This window comes from Homarus americanus, unplaced genomic scaffold (genome assembly GCF_018991925.1).
Source record: "Homarus americanus isolate GMGI-L3 unplaced genomic scaffold, GMGI_Hamer_2.0 scaffold15702, whole genome shotgun sequence".
NCBI lineage: Eukaryota > Metazoa > Arthropoda > Malacostraca > Decapoda > Nephropidae > Homarus > Homarus americanus.
Window position 1 is genome coordinate 31220 of NW_024713560.1, and position 25964 is coordinate 57183.

At 39.9% G+C, this 25964-nt stretch overlaps 1 protein-coding gene across 1 annotated transcript; it reads left to right on the forward strand.

Moving 5' to 3' along the window:
* Positions 1–894: 894 nt before the first annotated feature.
* On the forward strand, positions 895–25964 carry LOC121872268 (probable G-protein coupled receptor Mth-like 3). The gene is made up of 5 exons (XM_042374936.1): positions 895–1157; positions 2731–2878; positions 6877–6966; positions 22666–22750; positions 24137–25964. The coding sequence occupies exons 1-5, from the start codon at positions 1007–1009 to the stop codon at positions 24215–24217; spliced, it is 555 nt and encodes a 184-aa protein (XP_042230870.1). The 5' UTR covers positions 895–1006; the 3' UTR covers positions 24218–25964.

Sequence of the window (25964 nt, forward strand, 5' to 3'; positions counted from 1 at the left end):
TATATATATATACACAGATCAACTTCCTCTGGCATCTACTTTAGGAAATATGGTTATATTGACGAAATGCCCTAAACGCGGCTATGTTACAATGGGCCCCTTGGGCATCATACACATGCCTGAGATATGAATATGACAAATGGATTAATCAGAGCACTTTATAAGGAAACTTTTCGCCAATTTGGGCAGCTCTATATACAATATTGGGTGATTGAGAAGCCATTAAACTTAGAGATACTTTCAAAGTGAAAGCCAATTTGGTTAAAAGTAGGTACAATATGGCTATTTTGTTCTACGAACAAAGTAACAGAACGATGAATCATACTAAAAATTTGTTAGTAGTATCCAACCAATCGAAATAAATTAAAATAAATAGATTATGAATGTCTATTATTTGTTGATTTATTTAATGAAACTCCCAAAACCATCATTTTAGATGCTTCCCGCCTAACCAAAATCCCAGATGGCTTCTGCAGAGAAAACGTATTGTACTTAATTAACCTGGAGGTGTTACCCAAACTTTGCCTGAAGGTCTCAGCATATACAGTAGAACAAGAAAATTTAAATTCCCGCTTTAAAACAGTAATGTATACGAACTCTCCCCCAAGAAGCAGGACCAAACCGAATATGTTATGTTATGTTATGTTATGTTAGCGTTCGGATCGATTAGATTAGGCTTTCTGTAAGGCTAGGTTAAGTTAGGTTCGCATGAGGTTATGCTAGGTTAAATTAGCGTTAATTTAGGTTTGGTTAGGTTTTGCTAGTTTAGATTATGTTAGATTAATTTTAGGTCGGATTAGTACCGTTAGGTTATGCTAGATTAGGGTAGATTAGGTCAGGTTAGGTTAGGTCAAGTTTGATTAGGTTAGGTTAGGTTAGGTTTGGTTAGGTTAGGTTAGGTTAGGTTTGGTTTATTGTTTATTTTGTTTCATGTTTCGTTCTTAAATCTCCATTTTGACTCATAACAAATATTGTAACCAATATATTGACTAGGAATGGTATAGACATGAGGCAGTTCGGAAGATGGTTCATATGTTACAATATTTACGCCTGGGGTTGTCCTGTCGTGGTGGGTTTGGTGGCCGTCCTTATGGATACATTAAAGCCCTCTGGTGCCGCTCTTCCTTATTTTGTGTCTCCTAACTGTTGGTTCAGAGGTAAGTAAACCGCTCATCTTGTTTTAGCTTTAATGAAAGAATTAGAGAAAGATAACTAGAATATAGTTTATCTACAAGGTGAGATAAGGTGTTAAGACATAACCCCACATCGGTCATAGTTCAGGTCGACGTGAATGGTTCTCTTTCTTCTTACTTCATTATATTGACCATAAAGTAACTTGTTTGAATTACTTGCAGATTAGAAACCCCCATACGATTTCAACTGATGATTACACCTCGTAATACCAACCTAACCTGATTTAACGTAACCTACCTAACTTAACCTAACCAAGAACCATTAGGGTGCTTAATGAACAGGTGGAATACGGTTGGGTGCCTCATCTTAAGGTGTTCCATTAGTTTAATTCATTCATTCTGTTAACTTTTTTATTATTGATAACTATTAGTAAATCGGATTATTCCTCTGTGCACAACTACGTGTTAGGCTATTGTTTCAGTCCTGTTTGTTTGTGTGTTCCCCAAAACAACACAAGAACGGGTTTGTAGATTTGCACCAGACTTGGTCAACCTGTGTCAAGATTCACCTGATACAGCTTTGGTACGATTAGCGCCAAAATTGACCAAGAGTTGTTATCGTAATGTTTTTTTGGGTGGTTAAAGAAAACAATAACATAAGATAGTTTCCAGGGGCAACTGCAGATACATCAATATTAGTTCGATATTTTCCTTGCTATGGTAACAGTGCGTGGGCAAGGTTTGTGTCTGCCCAAACGGCGTATAATTCTGATTATTCTGTATTAGACTGGGAAATGGAGACGCTTTTTGTAAAGTTAATAGGAAGATATTAGGCTGTGTGTCTCACTTAGGCAGTTAAATGCTCTGTTACACACAAAATATTTTGCTAATGTAAAGTCACAATCCAAAGTTTGTTTACCTCCGTGGCTGGAAGGAAGGCGAAGACAAGGTTGAAGACTGACCAAGGAGAATGGACATACAAAGTTATGAATGCATTTGTTATGCAAGTGCTGACCATTTCAATGTTTAAAATAATATTTTATACCTGTGCTCGTGTGTTTTATATGAGTGACTGCGATAAGGAGCTGGTGTGTGCTACCCACCGCTACCCTGGCCTTTCTTCAAGCTTGGCTTCGCCAAGAACTTTGGATTGTGTATGTACTTGTCCTCTTATATATTGTATAAATATAGTGGGTGGCTGGTTATAAAGTTTAGAAGATATGTTTAAGGAGAGAAAGTATTTCCACCACAATAACCATATCCTTGTAGAGCGACAAGGGTGGCAGTGCCTAGGAATAGTCCACAAGTCCGGACAGCTCCTCAATTGTTTTTCCAATACCAGTAAAAATATACTAATACTCCTAGGGTGCCCTTCCTCTTCTCATGAACATTTCAGTACTTCATAAGCAACCCCTACCAATATCTGCAGGCATTCACTTCGCTTCTTAAATACCAACTGTAGGCATTGCCTATTGGGGTTACCCTCTGCTCCACCAAGACCGCCAGAGTGGGTATACATCTTTAGTTCGTCCTTATAACTGTGACTTCTATTTTTAACACTGACTTAGTTTAACAGTTCACGATATTATTCCTACAGACAAGGCTTCAGCATGGGCCTACATGTACGGTATAGTGTTAGTGTTGCTGATGGTCAACCTGTGTCTCTTCATCCACTTGGCCTACAGGTTCAAAAGAATGTTTAACGTGCAGCCGTCCGCAACAAGACCAAGACAATTCGGGCTAAGGTGAGACTGTCACTGAGTCACCTTCTACATACTGTGGGTCTCTCTCTCTCTCTCTACACACACACACACACATATATATATATATATATATATATATATATATATATATATATATATATATATAATCATCGACCTCACCAGCCAGGACTCGAACCCTCGACCTAATGCATGGGACCAGGGAACGTTACCGACCATACCACAAGAGCACTAAATCAGCTCGATGAACAGGCTTTGTGTGAAATATCATATAGTCTAGACCTGCTTTTAGTGCTCTTGTGGTATGGGCGGTAATGTTCCCTAGTCCCATGCTTTAGGTTGAAGGTTCGAGTCCTGGCTGGTGAGGTTGTTGATTATATGTTCAAAGTCCACGTGTTATATGAACTAAAAATGAAGTATATATATATATATATATATATATATATATATATATATATATATATATATATATATATATATATATATATATATATATATATATATATATATATATATATATATATTTCATGTAAATTCACAATGAAAACGTGGATAAGATAAATCTTGATAAAATCACACGGGAAAATGGAAACAACGGAGTACCTTAGCTTTCGTCTTTATTCAAGACATCTTCAGAGGCAACTGGATTACATGGACAGAGAGAGGCTTAAATATACAGGGTGACCTAAAAACATGAGGTCAGGTCATAATGATGACATCCACTAATCCCCACACCAACACACACGTAGAGGAGCTTAAGAGAAGGGTGATGACGTGACTAGACAGGTCAGGTCAGAAAAAAGGGACCCACAAAATAACTATCATACATCAAGATCAAAGGTTTTCAAAGCATTTTTAACCTTGGGCCACTGACAAATAAATTTATGTAACATATTATCAGTTTTGAACTGACCATCACTAAGGTTTATTGATTTTAATTCCTTAATCAAACTAGCTTCAACCAGAAGTCTTTCTGTGACACAAGATGATTTGAATACTTCTAAGCTTTTTTCCCAAGCAATGGGGTGATTATTATTCCTAACATGAACGAACAAGGCACTGCTTTCAGATGCAGTTCTGATATTATACTTATGTTGTTTGATTCTGAGCTGCAGTGTTTTTCCTGTCTGACCTACATAATTACAATTACATTTGCTACATGGAATACAATAAACACTTCCATTTACATTCAAACTTGGGCTATTCCTTATTAACATATTGGTAATGGTTGAGTCATACTTGAAAACAACATTAATATTTAGAAGCTTGAGGGACCGAACTAACGGGACAAATTCATCACGATAGAGCAGAGTCAAAATATTCTTAAGTGTAGGAACTTGTCTGGTTTGAGAGGAATGAAAGGATTTTTTAGCCCTTTTAAAGCAACGATCAACAAACACAGAAGGGTACCCAAGTTTCTGTGCAATAGAACGAATGTGTTTAAATTCATCGTCAATAAATTCAGAGTCACAAATACGCAGACATCTTAGGAACATAGCAGAAAAAACTGACATTTTGGTAGACTCAAGGTGATTCGATAAAAAGTGAATGAAACTGTCTACCTGTGTGGGCTTTCTATATACCTTAAATTTATAGTTTTGGCCATTTCTCATGATAAGCATATCAAGAAATGGAAGGGATTCATTTATTTCTCTTTCAATTTTGAATGTGATACTAGGGACAATATTATTAAGCTTGTCTAAAAATTCCAATGGGTCACTGTTTTTAGGCCAAAGACAAAGAACATCATCTACATATCTATACCAAGGAGGAATAAAGTCCACTATATTGGGTAGTAATCTAGACTCAAAAAACTCCATATAAATACAGGCTAGAGGAGCAGAAAGACAATTACCCATGCTCATGCCAAATATTTGTTTGTAGAACTTCCCATTTGCTCTAAACACATTGTCAGTTACACATAACTCTATCAATTTCAGGAAAGTATCATGTTCAATAGTTAAATCTAGCAGTTGTAATTTATCTTTAAGAAATGAAAGTAAGTCTTTCACAGGTACTCTAGTGAACAGTGAATTTACATCAAAACTTATTAATTCGCAAGGTTCGTTGTGTTTCTTGAGTTTATCAATTAAATCACTGCTATTGCGTATATGTGAATTAGATATTTGGCCTGTAAGAGGGGATATCATCTTTACCAGCCACTTGGATAATTTGTAAGTAACAGAACCCACAGAACTCACGATAGGACGTAATGGATTATTAAGCTTGTGTGTTTTGATCAATCCATACATATAAGGTAAAGTGGGATTGATTTGAGAGAGCTGTTTAGTGAGATCGGGGTTCTTTTTCAATAACATCTTCATTTTGGAATTAGATAACTTATTAATATTTTCCAGGGGATCTTTCGTAAGCTCACAATACGTGCTTTCATCACTAAGTAATGAATTCATCTTATCATTGTAGTCACTTTTATCCAAAATTACAATAGCATTAGACTTATCAGCCTTGGTAATATGGATATTCTTATTTCTTTTCAAGTTTATCAAGGCTGTTTTTCCATCTTTTTGGTGTTTGATTTTATCAACATATATATATATATATATATATATATATATATATATATATATATATATATATATATATATATATATATATATATATATATAATGAAGAGGAGAACCAGGGAAAACATAAACATCTTGTCTAAGTTGGGTTCCTAAATTATTTAAATTCGAAACATAGCAACATCAAATTTACTTGTGAATTGGAAAAGGACAATATTCCACCATTCCTTGTTGTTAATATATCCACCGGCTTCATAATAGTTTCTAGACAGCCTTATACAGAAAACCAACATTCACTGGTTTGAGTTCAAAATTTTCATCTTTCATTCCTCTTAATTACAAACGTAATCTAGTACGTACTTTTACCAACAGAACTTTTGATATATGTTCAAGCTATTTCCACTTGGACATTGAGCTAAAATACATAAAGGAACTATTCCTTAACAATGGTTTCCCTAAGAGATTTACAGACACTTATATAGGCAAAACCCTTAATAGGTTTTTTAGTCCCACACAGCCACAAGTCTACACCATTCTTAAATATTCTATCTATTTTAGCCATCCCGTACTCAGGCCCACTTAGTTTCACCCTTAGAAACAAACTTAAGAAGCTTTTCAATGAATTCTATCCACAAATTTCTCTTAGACTAACTTTCAAAGCCCAGCTTTCAATAAAAAAAATTATTTAAATCTAAAGACACCATACCCACATACCTGCAATCCTCAGTTGTTTATCAATTTACGTGTGGTAGCTGTAGAGCAGCATATATAGGTCAAACAAAAAGACATATGATAACTCGCATCCATGAGCACTTGGGCCGTTCGAACAGGCCAGTTAATCACACAACCACTACATTCAGCTATCCGTAACCACGCCCACAAACATGACCACCCGTTTTCGCAGTCTGATTCCTCAGTTCTTGGCAGGAGAAACTGTGAGAAGGACCTCCTCATTATGGAAGCCTTGTATCAATATAAAGTAAAGCCATCCATTTCTGATATGGCTTCCTGTGAATTCTTGTGTTTTTCACCGTGAGGCTCGTCTAAATTAAGGAAATACCCCCTGTATATTTTGCTTTCTCATTTTCGTTTTGTATGTTGGTCTCTCGTCATTTTTATCGGTTTTAAATTATATTGCTCTGGGTTTTTTGTTTTTTTGCAGAAGGTAAATTTTGGAATAATGTTGCGTTTTTATTGTATATGACCTGTAATTTTTTTAACTTTTAAAACTGTTTGTTTTCTAGGCTCTAATGATGGAAAACGATATTCCGAAACGTTAGTGATTAAAGAAACCCAACTTAGTCAAGATGTTTGTCTTTTCTCTGGTTCTCCTCTTCATTATGAAACTACGCTTTCCAAGTAACAAGTCCATTGATGAAGTTATATATATATATATATATATATATATATATATATATATATATATATATATATATATATATATATATATATATATATATATATATATATATATATATATGTCTCTCCTCCATACAGGCTCCGTGTACACTTGACGCTGATGGTGATCATGGGTCTGGGCTGGGCGGGAGAGTTGCGGGTCACAAACTTCACAAGTTGTAATTGGAGGTGAGTGACCAAGGCTTATTGAAGTTATTGAAACATAATGGGGGTAGAAGAGTACAGTGGTAGGGTATTACAATGAAGGCAGGGAACAAAGTGGAGCTAGGGAAATACACAGCCCTTGAAGGCTCGGAGGCTCAGTGAGGGTACACTAGCAGTGAAGTGCACTAGCAGTGAATATAGGGAAACAAAATTAAGGAAGAGGCGCATACTGAAGGTAGAAAAGCACGGTAAAGATAAGGAAACATAATGAAAGTAGAGAAATGCAGTGAAGGTATAGGGCACATTAACAGTGAAAGTGAGGGAGCACTCTAAAGTTAGGGAGACAGAAAATAAACACAAACCACAGTATAAGAAGGCACTAAGACAGAACCTCAAAGTCTATCTTGGGTTCTCAGAGAATTTCAGCCTGGCACTGATGTGAAGAGCGAAGCCCTGAGTATAGACATAAATTGTCTTGGTATAACATCGACATAATAGCCATTAGCGAGTCCCGGTTCGTAGATGAGGGTCGACTCACAGAACAGGGGTTAAGTTATACCTTCTTCTGGAGGGGTAAGCCTGCTGCAGAATGAAAGCACATCAACAGAGCTGGATTTGCCATTCGCCAATCCATCCTACACAGGCTAATTGAAATGCCTGTTGGGATCAACGAGCACCCCATGACGCTCTGAGTCCCAATGAATCACTCACGGCATGTCTTCTTCATCAGTGCAACATGCCCCAACACTGGATGCAGAGTATGACATCAAGGAAACCTTTTACGTCGACCTTAACAGAGTGCTAATCTCTATCCAAAAAGAAGGTAAGATTGTGTTCCAAAGTGACTTCAATACCAGAGTTGGCAGAGATGCTGATATATGGCAGGGAACCAAAGGGAGAAACAGAGTAAGCAAGTGTAATTAAAAAGACCAATTCCTTCTCATAAAGTGTGCTGAATATAACCTCAGTATTACCAACACCTTGTTTAGGCAGACCGACAAGTTCAAGGGTTTGTGGCAACACTCACGATCCAAATATTGGCCTCTCATTGTCAGAGAAAGAGATCGCCGAGATGTCCTCATCACCCGTGTCATGCATGGCTCAGACCACTGTGACACAGATCATTGGCTCTTCAGAGCTAAACTCTCCCTTCACGTTGCCTCCAAACGGGGAAGGCAACAAGCCTCCAAAAACATTTTAACAGCAAGTCTTATGATGAGCTTATAAGCAACCCAACAACAAACAACTAAAATCCGAGTGCTGAATGGGGTCCCATCAAAGTTGTTATCACAAAAACCTGGAAAGAGACCCTCGGCCAAATCAAAAGAAAACACCAGGATTGGTTTGATGAAAACGACCCGGAAATCGAAGTACTCGCCAGTAGTAAACGTGCTGCTCTCACTGACTGGCAGAACAACCCTAAGTCTCGAACCAAAGCTGATTCCTTCCACGAGAAGATATCAGCGGCCTGGAGCAAACTTCGCAAATAATGAATGAATGGTTAAAAAATATAGCGTATGAAGTGCAAATATCTGCGAATCAACAAAGATGCATGAATTTTTCAATTCTGCTAAAATAATATATGGCCCAACTCCTCATGGCGTGGCCCCCTTCTGCTCATCCAACGATAAATCCTATTTAAAGATGAAGAAGGCATCCGTTAGTGCTTGAATGAGAACTACCATTCGCTGCTCAACCGAGACACATTCAGAGCTGACCCACCTCAGCTATCCTTCATCCCTGGCTGAGGTAGATACTGCCATCAAGCTGATAAAAAATAACAGAGCCACAAGGTCTGATGGAATCCCACCTGAGGTGTATAAAGCAGGAGGACTGTGACAATTACCACGGTATCTCGCTGCTGTCCGTAGCTGGGAAGATTATCGCCCTAGTTCTCCTAAACAGACTTCTTCCTGATGCAGAAAACTTCCTCCCAGAATTTCAATGTGACCCAGGGGTTCTTAACCGGGGGTGCTCGCACCCCTTGGGGGTGAGAGACCAGTTTCTTAGGGGTACGAGGATGCTGTGGTCAAACGAGGCTCATCTTAGGGAGGACAAACAACAGCAACGATGTTACTGAGTTTGGTGCACAAGCATAATCAATCAGGTTCATCCGCAACACATGCAAAATACTTGCAATTGTAAAGTAATCTTTGCACATTTTGCACATTTCTAGTTATCTGAATTTTTACAGTGCATTATTTAGTTGTCAATTGTGAATTTTTTTGCACTTTGGTAATTCATTGCATTTTCACTATTTTTTTTTGAGTTGCCAATATAGATAACAAACCACAATGGATCTGTTATTAATTCCCATTACAATATGTTATTTCATCAATTCGGGGGGAGGGGTGCGAACAGAAAAAAAAAAGTTAAGAATCACTGCTTTAGACCATCATGTGGCACACCAAACATGATCTTTGCTGCCCTGCAGATACAGGAAAAGTGTAGAGAACAACGTCGTGACTTATATTTGGCTTTCATTGACCTAAGGCCTTCTACTCGGTCATTAGAGAAACCCTCTGACGGACCCTCAGCCGTTTTGGTTGCTCGCCAAAATTCAGTGCCATTGTGAGGCAGCTCCACGCTGGCATTAGCGGCAGTGTCCTGCACAATGGCACCCAATCTGAGATGTTCCCCATCCAAACGGGGATAAAACAAGGGTGTGTGCTGGCACCAACTCTTTTTTCCATTCTCTTGGCTGATTTTCTAACTCGTGCCAGTGCCAATTTTGCCGGCGGGGTGCACATCCAGCACCGGATGAAGGGACTTTTCAGCATAAGACGACAACAGGCAGAACCAAATGTGTCCGCCGCTTCCATCACTGAACATCAGTATGCCGACGACCTGAAACTCATCGTTCACACTGAACGCGACCTACAAGATATTGTGAACACCTACACAAATGCGTATGCACACTTCGGCTTTGAGGTGAATGCCTCTGGTTCATCTACACCTCCACCATCCATCCAGCTTCTCGGCACTACTCTTTCTAATGTTACCCTGTTCCAGTACCTTGGCTCCCACCTGTCCACCACCACTGACATCGATGAATAGATTCAACTTCGGATCAGATGTGCATCTCAAACCTTCGGCAGACTCTGTACCCATGTCTTTAGCTGAAATAATCTACAAAGTTGCACGTGTATCAAGCAGTGGTCTTCTCCACACTGCTGTATGGCAGCGAGGCATGGGTCACATCACATACAGGAGGCACCTGGAGGCACATGAAAACTTTAAGCAATGTAGTCTACGTTCCATCCTCCGAGTTCTCTGGAAAGACAAGAGAAAAAATGCCAGTATTCTCGCTATCACCAACTGTAGGAGCATCGAGGCTACTATTATCCTTAATCAACTACGTTGAACTGGCCAAGTTACCTGCATGGATGACATTAGACTGCCAAAACAACTACTTAACAGTCATCTACCCAATGGTAAACATAACGCTGGCATGCAATGGAGAATATATAAGGACAGTCTTAAGACAAACTGGAAAAAGTGCCAAATCGACCCCCCTCACCTGGGAGACGATCACTCCACACCATAATGCTTAGAGGAGAACCACACGAGGTGTCAATACTTTCGAGTTAGCCCGACTGCATACCTAGGCAGACAAGCGCCAGCGCCGGAAAGACGCTGCAGTCATCCCTCTTGCTCTAGATGTAACCCTCTACACATGCCTCATCTGTGGACAGCCCTGCCGATCCAGTACTGGCCTCTCGAGTCACCTCAGAGCTAACCAACGAAGGTGACATCCTTAATAAATCATATCATTGTTTCCAAGCTGGATGATTGTCATACTCAATTCCGAGTGACAACAAATTGAAATATGAGTTCACATGAATGTTCTTTTCACGAGTATAATACAGCTGTAATGTTATTACTAGTACATACAGTATAAGTTGGGAACCCATTGACAGTAGGTTTATAAATGGTATTCGTGTGTTTCAAGCATCATCTTATATGGGCCTCAGCAGCTGTTCTACCAGGGAGTTTCTGCTTCGTACTATTCCTTCCCTGAAAATTTTATATTGCAGCACTGCTTAAAATTTAAAAAATACAAAAATGGCCTTTCACAGCAAAGTGGACGTAGTGGGACTTGACTGCAGCAAATTATTAAAAAAAAAAAAAAGAGTGTCTCACCCAGCATGCAAGGCTAAGAAAAAACAGGAAAAGGGATTAAAAATATGAAGGCATTATTTAAACGTATATTCATAGAATCACAAGGTCAGGCAAGGGATATTTCTCGGGTTGATGAAGCAACAGATACCCAAAGTACCTCAGCAAAGATGAAACTAAACAGTAAACATACCGGCTCAGCTCTAGTTGATACTGAAGCTATAGGTTTGTGTTCTGGGAAATGACTGAAGAGCTAGCTACCGGTAACTTTCTTGAGCTTGTAAAGATATTAGGCAAATATGATGCAGTTCTCACCAAGCCTCTGGGTGAATCTCCAGGGAATCAGACTTACTTGAATCCAACAAGTGAGATTCGCCAGGCTACGTCGATCTCTACTCGCTACACGGGCACTGTTTTCCAAGTACAGGAAAGATTGATAAAATTTATAGTTATTGACAGTTCCAAATCAGAATATTTGTCCGATACACTTCAGAAGCTTTTGAAGGAACTAGATCCAAGTGTGAACGTATATTAGATCAGAGGCAAATGATGGTGCTTCCAACAAGTCAAGAAGATTTGGAGGATTACACACTAGGGTCAAGATGTTAACTCGTTGTCACTGATCGTGTACTGTTGTGCTTATAAATTAAATTTGGCTTTACCTGCTACTTGCTCCAGTGTGAATGAAGTTGCTATTTTTGGCAATATTGAAAAAATACTTTTATAACTGTAAGTCATCCAAGGTTATTTATATTTGAGAACTCAGAGAAAGAACTGGGACTGACAAAAAAGTTGCACCGACTGTGTGAAACAAATCGGTATTGCAAACAAGCAGCAGTGGAGGTTCTCAAACACAATTATGCAGCATTATTAATGACTTTAGACCACATCAAGGAAAATTACAAAAACCCAGCTGTAGTTGCTGTGGCTTATGGATTACTAATTAATATTAGCTAGTTAGAATTTCTTTTGCTGTTGGAAATATGGAGCGAAGTTCTGAAAACCATCTTTATCTTATCCAAATGTCTCCAAAATGCCAAAAATGGATGTGATACAAGCATCAAGTATGATACACGCAACTTTAACTTCCTTAGAACATAAGAACATAAGAAAGTGGGATACTGCAGGAGGCCGACTGGCCCATACAGGGCAGATCCCTTTCACACCCATCCCAGCACTTCCATGTGCCTATCCAACTTCGTCTTGAAGCTCCCTAGCGTCCCCGATCCTACTATAGCACTCGGTAGCCTATTCCACATATCCACAACTCTATTACCAAACCAGTGCTTGCCTATATCCTTTCTGAATCGGAATTTATCTAATTTAAAGCCATTTGTTCTAGTTATTTCGTTATTACTGAGCTTCAGAACATCTTCCATTTTACCCTTGTTAATCCCACTTACCCACTTGAACACCTCTATCATATCTCCCCTAACTCTACGCCTCTCTAATGAATGCAAGCCTAAGCTTTTCAGTCTTTCTTCATATGGAAGGTTTCTAATATTATGGATCATTTTTGTCATTCTTCTTTGTACTCTCTCCAAAGAATCTATGTCCATTCTATAATAAGGACACCAGAATTGAACCGCATAATCCATGTGTGGCCTCACTAATGCTAGGTAAAGTTTCAAGATAACGTCAGCAGTTCTGTTACTCACACTCCTAGATATGAACCCAAGAATCCTGTTTGCCTTGTTGCGAACGCTAATACATTGTTTTCTAGGTTTCAAGTCGTTGCTAACAAATACACCTAGATCTTTTTCACAATCTGAGTTTTCTATTTCCGTGTTACCTAGTTTATACTTAACGTTTGTATTCGTCTTCCCTATCTGTAGTACCTTGCATTTATCAGTATTAAAATTCATTTGCCAGTCTACTGACCACTCATGTAAGGTATCTAGATCTCTTTGAAGATGTTCAAAGTCACTGTCTGAATTTATCACTCTCCCCATTTTGGTATCATCTGCAAATTTACTTATCCTACTAGTTATACCTAAATCAAGATCATTAATGAATATAACAAACAGCAGAGGGCCTAATACAGATCCCTGGGGAACTCCGCTTTTGACCGCACCCCAGTCTGACTTTAATCCATTTATGCTGACTCTTTGTTTCCTACCAGTTAACCATGACCTAATCCATTTTAATAATGATCCACCTATTCCATGTGCTTCTACCTTCCTCATCAATCTCTCATGAGGGACTCTATCGAATGCTTTACTGAAATCTAAATAAATTATATCATATGACTTATCATTATCTACCGCTTCATATACTTCTGAGAAAAAGCTAAGCAAATTTGTGAGACAAGAACGTCCCTGGGTGAACCCGTGCTGAGAAGAATGAATTAAGTTGAATGTTTCAAGGTGACTTCTGATTTTTGTAGCAATAATTGACTCTAGCAACTTGCCTATGATTGACGTGAGACTAATGGGACGGTAATTTGATGCAATTGATTTATCACCTTTTTTGAAAATCGGAACTACATTTGCAAGTTTCCAAGCTTCTGGCACTAGGCCCGATTCTAATGACTTATTAAATAAAACTGCTAATGGATTACTCAACTCATCTCTACATTCTTTTAATATTCTAGCATATACCTCGTCTGGACCAGGCGATTTATGAGGCTTCAGTTTGTTAATTACTTTAAGCACATCGTTACTAGTAATATTGATATTCATCAACATATTTTCTATACTGTCGTTATATACCTTATGAACTTCTGGAAACTGTGCTAGGTTTTCATTTGTGAATACGGAGCGAAAATGACTATTTAACGTTACACATTTCTAACTCATCATCATATTTCTCCTGTCGTAGTTTTAAGGGACCTTCTCTCGATTTATTGATAAAAAGCTTGGGGGTTATTTTTCGATTCGTTTGCTACCTTGATTTCATAATTTCTCTTTGCTTTCCTAATTTCTGTTTTTACCTGTCTTGTTAGGTTCTGATAGTAACCAAGTAAGTGATTTTCGCCTTTCTTAACTTTTCTATATACTCCTTTCTTTTTCCCTAGAAGATCTAAGAGTCTATTATTCATCCATTTTGGTTGGTTCCGTATCGATCTGAATTTTCTTTTAGGGATGTGTTTATTTTGAGCATTATGGATTGTCGCAATAAATTGTTCATAAGTAGCTGCTAAATTAAATTCGGGGTTCTCCCGTCCTAAGTTGACAGTTTCCGGAGGTGTGGGGGGGATTAATCTTTTGACCATAGGGTCATCCCTTAGGTCTCTCCTTAAGCTACCGTAATTAGCCTTCCTAAAATCCGGGATCAAGGCCGAATTTTCCTTCTTCCTGCCATTCCATATTATGTTAAAATATATGGCTTTATGATCACTGTTTCCTAGTTCGTCTCCAATCCCAACATCTTTTACTAGATTTTCATTATTACTGAGAACTAAATCGAGGATATTATTTCCTCTAGTGGGCGAGTTTATGAATTGATATAAAAAACTATCTTGTACTACTTCTAGAAAATCTTCAGATTCATTATCGCTAAGTTGATTTTTCCAATCTAAGCCTGAAAAGTTGAAATCGCCTAGAATACATACATTGTTTCTATCAGATGCCTTCTTTATTTCCTCCCATAGCAATTTACCATCGTTCCTACTCAAATTAGGTGGTCTATATATAACACCAATGACTACGGACTCATTGCCCTCACCAATCTCTACCCAAATACTTTCATTGTCGCTATTTGTTTTAATGTTTGATTTATTGCAGCTTTTTAATGACACCCTGATATACACTGCTACACCGCCCCCTCTCCTTCCTACTCTGTCAAATTTAAATAGGTTATATCCTGGAATATGAAATTCTGCTAAAAAATGTTTGCTGTTTGAATTTATCCATGTTTCCGTTATTGCAATTATATCTATGTTCTCTTTACTAACAATGGCCCTTACGAGCATTAAGATCAAATGAGGCATTTGAAGAAAAACTAGAAATGCCCAGAAAATAGCTGAAGATGTAGGTGATAGAAATGAACTTTAATAACTCAGAGTAAGGCATAGAAAGAGGATGGCAGGGGAGGCTGCCTGTGATGAGCAACTAACTGATCCTGTAATTAGATTCTAGACTCAAATACTTCTTCAGATATATGAGAGACTGACTGTAGAATATGAAGAGAGATTTAAGGATTTTGAGGAATCTTTCACAAACTTTAGCTGTTCAATGCCACCGCATTTGGGTAAGAAATCAATGTTTAAAGATCTGGCAGAAGTATATTCTAAAGACGTGGATGTTGATACTGCGGTAGCAGAGTACAGTACACTCAGTACTCTTGTCTAATCCAGGAGACACCAGCTGCTAAAGCAGAACTTGAAGATGCAGGTGTGCAGGATATGTTGCTGTTTTTAGGAGGACGAGGTTAGATATAGCTTATCCCAATGTTGCCATTTTGTATTGTACAATCGGGGTTTTAACAGTTGGAGCCGAAAGAATATTTAGTAAACAAAAACTAATTATGTCCTACTTGAGATCAACCATGGGTGAAGAGCGTTAATCTGCTCTTTTCCTGATTAACACTGAGAGAGACCTAGCAGAAACCTTGATTTCACCAAAGTTACCAGCAGGTTTAGCAGAGTGAAAAAAAAAAAGATTTCACTGTAAACTGTTACTGTATTTCGTTGTTGCAATGAATTGTGACAGCATTATTTCATGAAGTCAATATATAAACTGCTCAATACAGTAGTAAAATTCGCGAATAAAAAAATAGATCTAATCCTCTAAGTAATTAGATAATGCTTTCATGCAGCATACAACTGGAACAACCACAGACCACCTACTCTACTCTTCTCTTGGTGTCTGGATCCTCCATCAATCACACAAATTGGGGAAATTTCTGAACCTTAGCCCCATCCCCCCAGAAAATAGCCTATAATCTTCACTGTTCTGACCTCTAGTATTACGTTACCTTTGAATGTTTGCATAGTGTGACCTCCTAACCCCATATATTGCGTGACCTCTTGACCCTGTGCATAGTTTGACCTCTTGACCCCGTGCATAGTGTGACCTCTTGACCCCGCGTATAGTGTGACCTCTTGACCCCGTGTATAGTGTAACCTCTTGACCTATGTATAGTGTGACCTCTTGACCCCCCGTATAATGTGATCTCTTAACCCCGTGTATAGTGTGACCTCTAGACCCTGTGTATAGTGTGACCTCTTGACTCCGTGTATAATGTGACCTCTTGACCCCTGTAAATAATGTGACCTCTTGACCCCATGTATAGTGCAACCTCTTGACCTATGTACAGTGTGACCTCTTGACCCCGTGCATAGTGTGGCCTCCTGACCCCGTGTATAATGTGACCTCTTGACCCGTGTATAGTGTGACCTCTTGACCCCGTGTATAGTGACCTCTAGACCCTGTGTATAGTGTGATCTCTTGACTCCATGTATAATGTGACCTCTTGACCCCTGTGTATAATGTGACCTCTTGACCCTGTGCATAGTGTGACCTCTTGACCCCATGTATATGTGACCTCTTGACCCGTGTATAGTGTGACCTCTAGACCCCGTGTATAGTGTGACCCATTGACCCCGTGTATAGTGTGATCTCTTGACACCGGCATAATGTGACCTCTTGACCCGTGTACAGTGTGACCTCTTGACCCCCTGTATAGTGTGATCTCTTAACACCAGCATAGTGTGACCTCTTGACCCCGTGTATAATGTAACCAGTTGACCCGTGTATAGTGGGACCTCTTGACCCCGTGTATAGTGTGACCCCTTAACCCCATGTATAGTGTGATCTCTTGACCCCGTGCATAGTGTGACCTCTTGATCCCGTGTATATATATGTGACCTCTTGACCCGGTGCATAATGTGACCTCTTCACCCCATGTATAGTCTGACCTCTTTACCCCAAGTACAGTGTGACTTCTTGACCCCGTGTACAGTGTGTTACGAACCACGCCATCAATTGTCATGATCTACCTACCCAGCACTACAAACCACGCCATCTATTGTCATGATCTACCTACCCAGCACCACGAGCAATGCCATCTAGGGACGAAACCCGTGTATGACTAGTCTTAGTTACCACTGCCGGGTTCCCTTCTCCATATCCTGGTTGTTGCGTCACCTCCTCCAAGTCTTCCTCATCAGCTCCAATTTGATGAGAGTTCAGTTCACTCTGGGAAGTGACCACAGGATCACCTATCCTGGAAACCTACGGCACAGTGACTACCTACTGTCTTCTTCTACAATACTCAGCCTTACTCGTCAGCCATCTCAGCTCCGCACTTAAGTATTTGTAATCTTATATTGCCTCTCCACCTCCACCTTGCTTCAAATTATCGTATGTTGTATAAATATGTATATGCTGTTAATGTTTAGGTTAAGTATGGTTAAGGGTAAATTATAGAAAGCTGAATATTTTGTTAAGGAATTTATGGTACTTTATTATACACAACTAAAACTCGCATCCTTTGTCTACCCTTTTATAGTCAGATTGCCTTTGTTTTTTATTGTTGTTGCCAGTTGGGATCTGGGTAGACTTTTAACTATATTCTAAATCCCCAACTCGTAACAAATGGCGACCTTGACAGGACACGACCTTAAGTGCCATATTTCTTCCCCCCTTTCTACTCCTTGTTAATTATTCCTCCCAGTCACTTCTGTTCACAATTGCTTTACGGTGGTTTAAAGTTTCCTTCATATGTGTGTGCATATATTGGTATTATCTTACAGTAAGAGTGACAGACGTAGGATATTAGGTTCCAAGTGTCATAAGGCTTACCTGTTATTACACGTGGCAGTCGTGTAGTAAGTCTTATCGAGTGTAGGGAAGAATCCGGATCTGTTTAATGCCGTACCCTCGCTCCAGAGTAGGCTGTTTCATAGTCACTAGTTTAGGGTGAAGTGATATCTTGGGACGCCCCGCTCTAACAGGACCCCATAATTATAAAGCCTTAATTATTGTTCTTCTCATTATCTCATTCTGGGTCAATAATCAAGTAACTCAAGGGTTGTTAATCCGGATCTTTATTTTAATGCCGTAATATGCCCTTCCTGTTTCAAGTATCTAAGGGTTGTTAATCCGGATCTTTATATTAATGCCGTAATACGCCCTTCCTGTTTACTCAGGGTTGTTAATACGGATCTTTATATAAATGCCGTAATACGCCCTTTCTCTTTCAAGTCTCTTATCCTTATTTAAGGATCTTATCAGAAGAACAATATTCATAAGTGTAATTTCTCTAGGTATAACTTGGGTAGTTTCCGGGAATTTCTGGTTATCCACTGCCGTGATATTTTCTAGGGTAATCCACTTATCTTATCTTTTGACCATTAATTAATTTATCTAGGTTTTCTTAACAATGGCCACTTCAGGATTTGTTAAACTTGGTAGTCCTGGAGGAGTGGAAGAGCAAGATACCATTTCACATCTTGAAGCATGTGGAGGAGCGTGGAGAGGTTAATTTAGGGCGTGCAGCTGAGCTGGCTGATGAGTACGCCTTGCTGGTGGAGTCACTGTGCCGTAGAGAACTTGGTACTTTCCGGCCTGTAAGGTCCTCCTCAGATGATAACCTTGGGGCGTGAGTGGTAGGTCGAAAGGTCCCACACCCACCCCCCCCCTGATGCAACCAAGTTTTATTGTTCTTACTGTAAAAACCCAGGCCATGCGATCCAGTCTTGTAAACACCGAAAGTGTCGAACTACTAAAAGTAGTTCCCTGGATCCCAAATTCAAACCAATAGCAACGGCCAATGTGGAAAGGCCTCATCAGGATCTCTTCTCTTCATTCACCTATGAGGGAAAAATTTCAATCATAGAGGGGTCTCGTTCTTTCCCTATTCGTATACTACGTGATACGGGAGCAGCACAATCTATCCTCCTGTTTAACGTCATTCCTGATATATCTACCGCATTTATTAATTAGAGTGTTCTAATTTCAGATCTCTCATCCCATTCTTCCTATCCCTTAGCTAAAGTGCACCTCCAATGTCCCTTGATTACTGGGAAAGTGCAAGTAGCCATTTGGAAAGATCCAATGCCTGTGAGCGGCATTCATTTATTATTGGGTAATGACTTGGTAGGAGATCTAGTGGTTCCCAACATAAAGATAGTCGACTCTCCCTTACCTGTCAACTCCACCACTGACCTTGAAGAAACTATTCCTCACCTTTCCCATCTTGTGCTGTCACCCGGTCACAGAGTGTGCGAAATGGGCCCTCTTCATCTAAAACCACCTCCAATATCTTCCTACCCACAGAAGATCTGTACAATAATACCATTGGTAAGGATGAGCTCATTAAAGCCCAACAATCTGATCCATCTTTGAATATAAAAGACCTCAGTGTGGACCATTGTACATCTTCGGCTTACCACCCACAATCCCAAGGTTGCTTGGAACGGTTCCATCAAAACTTTCAAGTCAATGCTAATACACTATCTCCCCTCAACTATATACTCCATACTCCTGATCGCAGAAAAGATTCACAACTTGTTCACATTAATCTCATGAAACTTTACCATTCGAAGCAGTCAGAGGAAGACATCCTAGAGGCAATAAGCCTACCTGTATTGCATACGGCTTTGTCAGGGCCGGAGCCGGAGACAGATGAAATGGATCTATTGGAGAATTTAGACTTCCCTCTACCTAAAGAAAATCCTGCTAACAGTCACATACTCAACAACTTGGATGAGTATTTTTCTGTTCTGAATCCATCTCAAGCAAAAGATCTCACTAAGTTATTATCAACATTTCCTAAAGTCACGTCAGACCTCCCAGGGTTTTGCAATATACTTAAACATGATATTAAGCTAATCTCAGATGATGTACAACCCATTACGCAATCAGCATATCGACTAAATCCACAAAAAAGAAAGATTATGAAAAATGAGGTAGATTTTTTGTTAAAACATAACTTAGCTGAGCCTAGTACCTCCCTCTGGTCTTCACCTTGCCTTCTCATTCCAAAACCCGATAGCACTTTTCGTTTCTGTACCGATTATCGTAAAGTGAACCAGGTCACTGTTTCAGACTCCTACCTTTTACCTTTGATTGAAGATATAATAGACAGCATAGGCTGTGCAAAATTTATATCTACCGTGGACATGTTGAAAGGATATTATCAAGTGGGACTCACGGATAGGGCAAAAATAATCTCAGCATATATAACTCCATTTGGTCTTTTTCAATATTTGGTTATGGCGTTTGGCTTTTCTAATACTCCGGCCACATTCCAGAGGGCAATCAATTACCTGATTCAGGACCTAGATGGGACGTTCGCCTACCTGGATGACCTGGTGGTGGTGTCGGACGGCTGGGACGAACATCTGGTGCGTTTGGAGATACTGTTCGCACGACTGCAAGAGACTGGATTCACCATAATCCTGGCTAAATCTGCTTTTGGCCGGGCCTCAGTGACTTACCTGGGACATATCGTTGGGCATGGTATGGTGAGACACAAGGACGCAAACGTTAGAGCCATCTTGTCCTTCCCCACTCCAAGGACGAGGAAGGAACTCATGCGCTTCCTGGGGATGTGCGGCTACTACCGTCGGTTCTGCAGTAACTTCTCCAGCGTGGCCGGACCCCTCACAGACCTTACCAGTTCTGCGGTCCCTTACATCTGGAACCAGAGGTGCGACCAGTCTTTCCACCGCCTCAAAGCCTTCCTTGCCTCCAAGCCTGTAGTCCACCCCCCTGACTACACCTTGCCCTTCCATCTGCAAATCGACGCTAGCGGTGTCGGAGTGGGGGCTGTGCTCCTACAACCCGACCCAACCACTGATGTCCTTCACCCTGTGGCATACTACTCCGCCAAGTTGAAAAAACATCAGACCAACTACTCGACCATAGAGAAGGAGGCCCTGGCTCTGGTGTTGGCAATAAAGAAGTTTGAATGTTACCTCCAGTCTTGCCCACAAACAACCCTAGTCTTCACCGACCATAACCCACTCACGTTCATCCAAACCAACAAGACCTCCAACCAGCGAATCCTCCGCTGGGCTCTCCTCACCCAGCCCTATAATCTACAAGTCCGGCACATAAAGGGGGTGGACAACCTGATTGCGGACTCCTTATCCCGAGCTCCAGTGGAAATGCAGCAGCTACTCTCCAGACGCACCAGGTGATCACCTCCTTCGCGCCCGCGCTACGGAGGTCTTTGGAGGGGGGGTGTGTTACGAACCACGCCATCAATTGTCATGATCTACCTACCCAGCACTACGAACCACGCCATCTATTGTCATGATCTACCTACCCAGCACCACGAGCAACGCCATCTAGGGACGAAACCCGAGTATGACTAGTCTTAGTTACCACTCCGGGGTTTCCCTTCTCCATATCCTGGTTGTTGCGTCACCTCCTCCAAGTCTTCCTCATCAGCTCCAATTCGATGAGAGTTCAGTTCACTCTGGGAAGTGACCACAGGATCACCTATCCTGGAAACCTACGGCACAGTGACTACCTACTGTCTTCTTCTACAATACTCAGCCTTACTCGTCAGCCATCTCAGCTCCGCACTTAAGTATTTGTAATCTTATATTGCCTCCCCACCTCCACCTTGCTTCAAATTATTGTATGTTGTATAAATATGTATATTCTATGAATGTTTAGGTTAAGTATGGTTAAGGGTAAATTATAGAAAGCTGAATATTTTGTTAAGGAATTTATGGTACTTTATTATACACAACAAAAACTCGCATCCTTTGTCTACCCTTTTATAGTCTGATTGTCTTTGTTTTTTTATTGTTGTTGCCTGTTGGGATCTGGGTAGACTTTTAACCATATTCTAAATCCCCAACTCCTAACAAGTGTGACCTCTTCACCCATGTATAGTGTGACCTCTTGACCCCGAGTATAGTATGACCTCTTGAACCCCGCATATAGTGTGACCTCTTGACCCCGTGTATTGTGTGACCTCTTGACCCCATGTATTATGTGACCTATTAATCCATGTATAGTGTGACCTCTTGACCCCGTGTATAGTGTGACCTCTTGACCCCGTGTATAGTGTGACCTCTTGACCCCGTGCATAGTGTGACCTCTTGACCCCGTGTATAGTGTGACCTCTTGACCCCGTATAGTGTGTGACCTCTTGACCCCGTGTATAATGTGACCTCTTGACCCCGTGTATAGTGTGACATCTTGACCCGTGCATAGTGTGACCTCTTGACCCGTGTATAGTGTGATCTCTTGACCCTCTGTATAGTGTGACCTCTTGACCCCGTGTACAATGTGACCTCTTGACCCCGTGCATAGTATGACATCTTGACCCCGTGAATAGTCTGACCTCTTGACCCTGAGTACAGTGTGACCTCTTAACCCCGTGTATACATGTGACCTCTTGACCCCAAGTATAGAATGACCTCTTGATCCCGTGTATATATGTGACCTCTTGACCCCGAGTATAGTATGACCTCTTGACCCCACGTATTGTGTGACCTCTTGACCCCGTGTATAGTGTGACCTCTTGACCCCGTGTATAGTGTGACTTCTTGACCCCGTGTATAGTGTGACCTCTTGACCCCGTGTACAGTGTGACCTCTTGACCCCGTGTATAGTGTGACCTCGTGACACCGTGCATAGTGTGACCTCTTGACCCCGTGCATAGTGTGACGTCTCATCCCTATCTTGGTTTCGGCAGGTCAGCAGCAGGTGTCATAGTAAGCAACCTTCAAGGTGTACTGTTGCTATTGTTGCAAATCTTCAACTTAAGAAAACAACGTTTGGTGAGTACCGAAAGGTAGAGAGTTGAAACTGTGAGTTACCGAGTTCAATCTAATGAGTTACTGAGTTCAATCCATGAGTTACTGAGTTCGAATTGTGAGTTACTGTGTTCAATCCATGAGTTACTGAGTTTAATCCATGAGTTACTGAGTTCCAATTGCGAGTTACTGTGTTCAAATTGTGAGTTACTGAGTTCAATCCACGAGTTACTGAGTTCAAATTGTGAGCTACTGAGTTCAATCTATGAGTTACTGAGTTCAAATTGTGAGTTACTGAGATCAAATTGTGAGTTACTGAGTTCAAATTGTGAGTTACTAAGTTCTATCCATGAGCTGCTGAGTTCAAATTGTGAGTTTCTAAGTGCAAGCCATGAGTTACTGAGTTAATTCGTGAGTTACTAAGTTAATTCGTTTGTATAAACCTTGAGTTACTGATATCAGTCCATGAGTTTCTGAATGGTGTTATTGAGTAAAATAAATGATGCTTTGGAGATAAATCAAAGTTTAATTAATAAGCTTTGATAAATTAATAAGCTTTGTTGACTTAATAAGCTTTGATGAATTAATAAGCTTAGATGACTTAATAAGATTTGATAAATTAATAAGATTTGATGACTTAATAAGCTTTGATGACTTAATAAGCTTTGATGAATTAATAAGCTTAGATGAATTAATAAGCTTAGATGAATTAATAAGCTTAGATGAATTAATAAGCTTTGATAAATTAATAAGCTTTGATGAATTAATAAGCTTTGATGACTTAATAAGCTTTGATGAATTAATAAGCTTAGATGACTTAATAAGCTTTGATAAAATAATAAGCTTTGATGAACTAACAATAATATGTTTTATTCATTGATGAGTGAATGAGTTTCGGTGAGTAAACTGACTCCTTAGTCATATTATTAGGGTTAGAGTAGGTTAGGTTAGGTTAGGTTAGGTTAGGTTAGGTTTGGTTAGGTTATGTTAGGTCAGGTTAGGTTAGGTCAGGTCAGGTTAGGTTAGGTTTGGTTAGGTTAGGTCAGGTTAGGTTAGGTTTGGTTAGGTTAGGTTAGGTTAGGTTATGGTTAGGTTAGGTTTGGTTAGGTGAGGTTAGGTTAGGTTATGGTTTGGTTTGATTAGGTTAAGGGTAGATCAGATTAGGTTAAGCTACGCTAGGTCTGGCTTAGATTAGGTTTGGTTAGGTTAGGTTAGGTTAGGAGTAGGTTAGGTTAGGTTGGGTTAAGTTCTGTTAGGTTAGAGGTAGGTTAGATTATGGTTGAGGTATGTTAGATTACGTTTGGGTTAGGTTAGGTTAAGGTAGGTTCGATTATGGTATGGTTAGGTTAGGTTATATTAAAATAATCATTAACAAACTGAGATATTTATCCAGCATTAATATTTGTGCAGATGACTGAGACGAGGAGGGGCACCAACAGGATGTGGTCAGGAGGTGGCTCAAACAGAGAAAATTGTATCACCAGACTTTGATCACATTCAACATAACACCTACGACATTTAACATAACACCTATAACAAATAACATGACACTTATAACAAATAACATAACATCTACAACATTCAACATATCACCTATAACAAATAACATAACACCTACAACATTCAACATAACACCTATAACAAACAACATGACACTTACAACATTCAACATGATACCCACAACAAAACATGACACTTACAACATTCAACACGATACCCACAACATCAGCATGACCCAGGATAATTATGGAATCAACAACTGTAGACACTTGCCACCACCTTCGCCCTCACTGGACGGGGGGCTGCAATGTTTACTGCTCGCAAGACCTGTGGGCACGCCAGTTCACCTGTGTTTTAAAGCCAGCTGCTTCTACATGAAAGAGAAGGTTTTGCCACATCCAGTCCAGGAAAGTCTTTTATCGATAGGAGGTCTGTTAGGCCCCGTCCCATAGGCATCTACCGGTGTAGGGTTGTCATGCCGGGCCCGACAGTTTAAGGGATCGTGTGATGGTGTAGGTGTTAATAAAGGTTCCAGTATGGATGAAAGTGTGGATACTGTGCACACGATTAAGGCTGTAATACAAGATTAATTTGTATACTACCGGTACCTTCCTATCTAATACATTAGCAACACGGTTTGGTGGGCACTTTTTGCCTGCAGAGACCTGGGCAACCGCTATCATCTGCCTATAGGGAGCAACTCTGCCCAACACGCCCTGAGGTCTTATTACTATTGGAAGCGACATTTTCGTTTGATGTGCTTACTGATAATCTGTACTGTGTGAGTTCGTATGTGACCAGTAAGAACCACAGAGGTTTTGTAGATGCTCATATATGTCTGGAAATGATGAGAAACGGTGCTGAATAGTGAAACATTTAACCCCCTATGTTGGCTACTGGTACGTGCATGTATCACAAAATGTTGTGTTCTCGAAATCAAGGGAGAGGGACAATGTGCTGTGTTTGTAACTGACTCTTTACTTTAGCTGTCACATATGATCAGGGCCGGATTAAGACCCTTAGAGGCCCTAAGCACTTAAAGGATTTTGGTGCCCCCCCCCCCCATATATATGTAATTCAAAATATAAACAATAATAAACCATAAAATAAAATGTTATTTTTCGAAATTAAACAAAATTTACAGTAAGATGGAAAATAATGTTTATTTTTGTATACGTCCACTTTATTTATAGTTGGAAAGTTTTCTCCTACTTTTTTTAATTGCAAAGTCTTTGATCAGATCCTCAAAACTAGTCTTATGTAACACATCTGCTTCTATACTTAGTAGAGATAAGGCATCCAACCTGCCTTGTTGCATAGTTGTTCTGATGGGATTTTTAATATACTTCAACTTAGAAAATGAACGCTCAGCTGAGCAATTTGTGACCATTAATGTTAAAAATATACGAAAGCCAATATCAACATTTGGAAAGGCACACTCAATATTGTCTTCTACAATCATTTTATATATATGTATGTATTTTTTTCATTTAATGTGTGGGCCTCTTTTTGTGAACCTTGGTTCAGCTGCACCATTTGCAGTTTTGCACCATATGGTCCATGGTAAATCCGGCTATGGAAAATTTCTGTGGTGCCCCCCTTCCCTTGATGCCCTAAGCACGTGCTTATTTTGCTTAATGGTTAATCCAGCCCTGCATATGATGTTCTTAACCTAGCCTTTTTGTTTTTGTCACTCGTATGTTGCTATGCAGTGTATCTTAATAAAGTTTAATATTGA